At 38.1% G+C, this 3,944-nt stretch overlaps 1 protein-coding gene across 1 annotated transcript; it reads right to left on the bottom strand.

The window, feature by feature from the left end:
* Positions 1 to 487: 487 nt before the first annotated feature.
* Positions 488 to 3,665, bottom strand: LOC121938461 (TP53-binding protein 1-like; the record flags this gene model as incomplete). Its single annotated transcript, XM_042481703.1, has 2 exons — positions 3,102 to 3,665; positions 488 to 575 (listed from the first exon to the last, which is right to left on the bottom strand). Coding segments are annotated over exons 1-2 (268 nt in total), but the record flags the coding sequence as incomplete, so codon positions are not given.
* Between the last annotated feature and the right edge of the window lie 279 nt (positions 3,666 to 3,944).

Genomic DNA, 3,944 nt, shown 5'->3' with positions numbered 1-3,944 from the left:
CATGGACAGCACTCCAAAATGTCTCATTTTGTCAACAACCTAAAATATTCTGCTTACTGTCTTAAAGAAGGAAAGTAAACAAGGAAGTTTTGACATTTGCGGAGCTGGAATCAGAGAATCTTGATGTTGTTTTTCGTTTAGAAGTTTAATTGATACAAAAATTGTTTTCAGTTAATTTAAAAGTTACCTAATCAATAAATGTATTGATCGTTGCAGCTCTAGCTAACAGCACTTGGTCCTCTGCCTCCTCAGACGAGACGCTGCATCAACAGGAAAATCTCAAACTGTCCCCATTTTCTTTTTCTCAAGTTTGAGCTGCTTTGAATTTTATCTAAACTTTATTTAAATTTGCATCGCTGCAGTATGAACCGTTTGGACGAGAAATATTTGCAATATTTGCAATATTTGCCAGTATTTTGCATTTTCATACAGTGTGAAGGTCTTAACTTCTCACATATTTGCCGCGTGTTGTTATAAAAGCACTGACCGGGTTCAGCCTGGCTGTTACTCTGGGAGCTCTCTGATTGGCTGTCAGTCTGAGAGCATCGGCTTCCTAACGGGGACGAGATCAGCTCCTGGAAACGAAAAAAATCTCCATTATTTTCACAGAGAAACAAACTTTATTAGAGCCTGACCGATATGGAATTTTTGAGACCAATGACCATTTTTAGTGGAAAAATTCACCGATTACCAATATGGTGACCGATATAGTGAATTTCTGAGTGAAATGGAATGAAAAAAGATGATTTCTATGTGAAATTTGCTCTGATTTTGCAGCGATGTGAGCTGCTTTCTTAAACAACTTTTATGCAACAATTTAGTTATTAAACATTACAATCAAACAAAAGTAAAGAATAAATACAAATAAAATACACATCAGTACTCTATGTGTTCAGCTTCAGTCTTTGCTGACCGTTCAAATAAAGAACATAAAAATAAAACACACATCAGTACTGTATCAGTACTGTATGCTCTAAATAAAGAATATAAAAACACACATCAGTACTGTATCAGTACTGTATGCTCTAAATAAAGAATATAAAAACACACATCAGTACTGTATCAGTACTGTATGCTCTTCGCTGCTGAAATAAAATAAATAGCTAAATAAACATCAGTTCTGTTCAGTATCAGTCAGTTGCTGAACGTTTCCAAGCATCGTTTTCTGCATCCGATGGTCTGTAAATAAAGTTTTCTTATCTGCGCATATTGGGAAAAAATATACGCCGATGTGTCTGTGAAAGGCTCATAATATCCGATAATATCGGGAGAATTTTTGTAGTAAGGCATTTCCTTATAGTTGATGGACTTATAATATTTGACTGTTCTCTTTCACTTCTTTATTATTAATATTTCCTCTAACTGCTTTATTTTGTGCATGTGTTTGCGTTGGCGAGTGTGTTTGTGTGTAGGTATGCATACACGTGCATGTCTTTGTGTGTACATGTAGGTTTATGTTTATGAATATGTTTCATAATTACTGTTTTTTTGGACAGCACTTTCTGTTTTTGCTTGAAAAGTGCTGTACAAATAAAGTTTATTATTATTATTTTATTAGAGGGGATGTTGAGCAGAAAGTCAAGCCAAAGCCATACAGATCATCCTCACAATCACTTAACCATTAAAGACTTTGCATTGTTTAAAAAATGAGATTAACCTTTCCTTTGTTAGGAAAAGTCAGTTTGACCTCTCTGCTTCCTCGAAGAGGAAGGAGGAGCTGAGAGGAGCGAAGAATGCAGCTGCAGGAGCTCCGTCACCTCCCAGTGAGGTCTGAGCACCTCCCCCTCGGCCTCTGTGAGGAATGTGTGTGTTCACAGGCGACTCTGTGAGCTCTAGTTTGCCAAAAAAGTCCAAAGACACACGTTATGTCAACTAGGATCTCTCAATCAACATAATAATTGCAGGCCTGCAGGTTTGGATGGCACATTTTCTAAAAAAAATCACCAAAATTTCAAGAAAAAAACAAATCTCTTTTCAGCCAAAAAAATAAAGAAAAACAAATTTGCCAAAAGAAGTAAAAAAATACTAATAATAATTACAGGAAAATGACCGGAAAGTTAGTTTTAAAATGTATTTTTATAAATTTAGAAGAGGGGAAAAATAATAATAAAAATTAAAAAATGACCTGGAAAAGGTACAAAATTATAACAATCTTGCCTCATAATTTACATGTAATTATGATCATTATAAATGCAGTTTTCAGTACCATGTTTCTTGTATCACCTTTACCCCTTTTTTCAAAAAAATAATATTCTAAATGATCATTTTATCATTTTCCATAATACCAACATAAACTCTCAACATACGATGGGCTCAATTAATTAAAGACAACACAGCATTATTTTATCACTTAACAAAGTATAATAATAGAATAAAATATAAATAGAATTTTCTAAATCTACTAATTTCAAGCAACTTGTGCAACATTTCTTACCAAGCTGCTCATTGCTTTTCTCCTGTTTTTGTCAGAAATCACAACAACGATTCAATGTTCACATACTTATGAAAGTTATCTTAAAGTATCATAAGAAAGTGATGTGGCTCCAGGTTTCAAAAGGTTAAATAAAGGAGATGAACAACACTTCCTGCACACAGATGTCTATCTGCTGTTTTTCCAAACAGAGAAACACAGAAAATAAAAACCAGTCTCGTTTTTGTCGTCTTTTACTTTTGTATTCTGTTCTTGTGGATTGTTTTTTTGCATCTGTAATGTATTTATTTATTTACATTTTATTAAAAGCATCTTTGTGTACTGTTGTGTTGTGTTGTGTTGTGTTGTTGGCACCTTGTTTTTCTTTGTTTTTTCATACTTGGCACCTTGTTTTTTAATATTTAAAATATTTTTTTATTATGGTGTTGTTATTGTGCTGCTTATCCTGGACCTCATAGCCGCTGTAACAATGCAGATCTCCCCACTGTGGGACTAATAAAGGATTTTTTTATTTTATAAGTCCTATCTGTTAGTAGTAGTAGTAGGAGTAGTAGTACTGATAGTACTAGTAATAGCAGTTTTCTCAGGTAAAGTGAACCTCCGTGCACGCTGGAGCAGACACTTCAGGCTAGCCCCGGTTCTGGGTTACTGGGATGAGTCTGCAGCTTACCAGGACCGGGCTGCGGGCGGTGGGCTGCAGGCTGGACAGGCGGCGGGCCAGCAGGGCTCGGTAGCTGCTCTCGGGGTCGTCCTCCAGGGCGACGCTGTCCGGCTGGGAGTCCTCCACGATCAGACACGGGTTCTCGGGCTGAGGCAGGCTGGAGTCCAGTTCACTTCCACCGGGATCCATGAGGTCAGGCCGCGGACAGGAGATGTTAGCTAGCCGGGGAGCAGCAGTGAGACAGCGGGGACAGACAGGTGAGTCTACGGCCGGAAGCTGTTACCTGGAGGAGCTAACATGTTAGCTACCGGCTAGCGGCTAACGCTCCGACGACAACAACAGCGCGAGCTGCTGCGCTTTGTGCCCGCTGAGGAGCCTCTGTGCTCCGGGAAAGACTTCAGCACACACCGGGGGCCGCGGAGCTTCACTAACAAGTTAGTAAGTTAGTAAAGTATCGATTAGTATCTTTGATTAATAAGTTATTGGGTTATTTTTTTTTACAGAAAACACACACCGACAGTCCGACTCCTGCGCTTCTCGCGGCAAAACTTTGCAAAAGTGATCTGATAGGGTCGGTCGCGCGATGACGTCACCGTATTTGATTGGCCCGGTAGCCGGTAGCGTGATGACGTCACACGAGGACGCTGGTTAGTTTTATGGTTGCAGGATGAGAAAAATAAAATAAAATAAAATAAAATAAATAAAACAGGACATTATGCACTGACAAATTCACATGAAAACGCACAGAATTAACAGAAAACAGGCCATTGAGGACATTCAATATGAGGACATTTAAATCCACTAAAGCAAAAGACAATGAGGTGAAAATAGAAAAGATGAAAGGCATCCTAA

Source organism: Plectropomus leopardus, unplaced genomic scaffold (genome assembly GCF_008729295.1).
Source record: "Plectropomus leopardus isolate mb unplaced genomic scaffold, YSFRI_Pleo_2.0 unplaced_scaffold2956, whole genome shotgun sequence".
In the NCBI taxonomy this organism is placed as follows: Eukaryota; Metazoa; Chordata; class Actinopteri; order Perciformes; family Serranidae; genus Plectropomus; species Plectropomus leopardus.
This window is presented reverse-complemented; position numbering and strand designations above follow the sequence as displayed.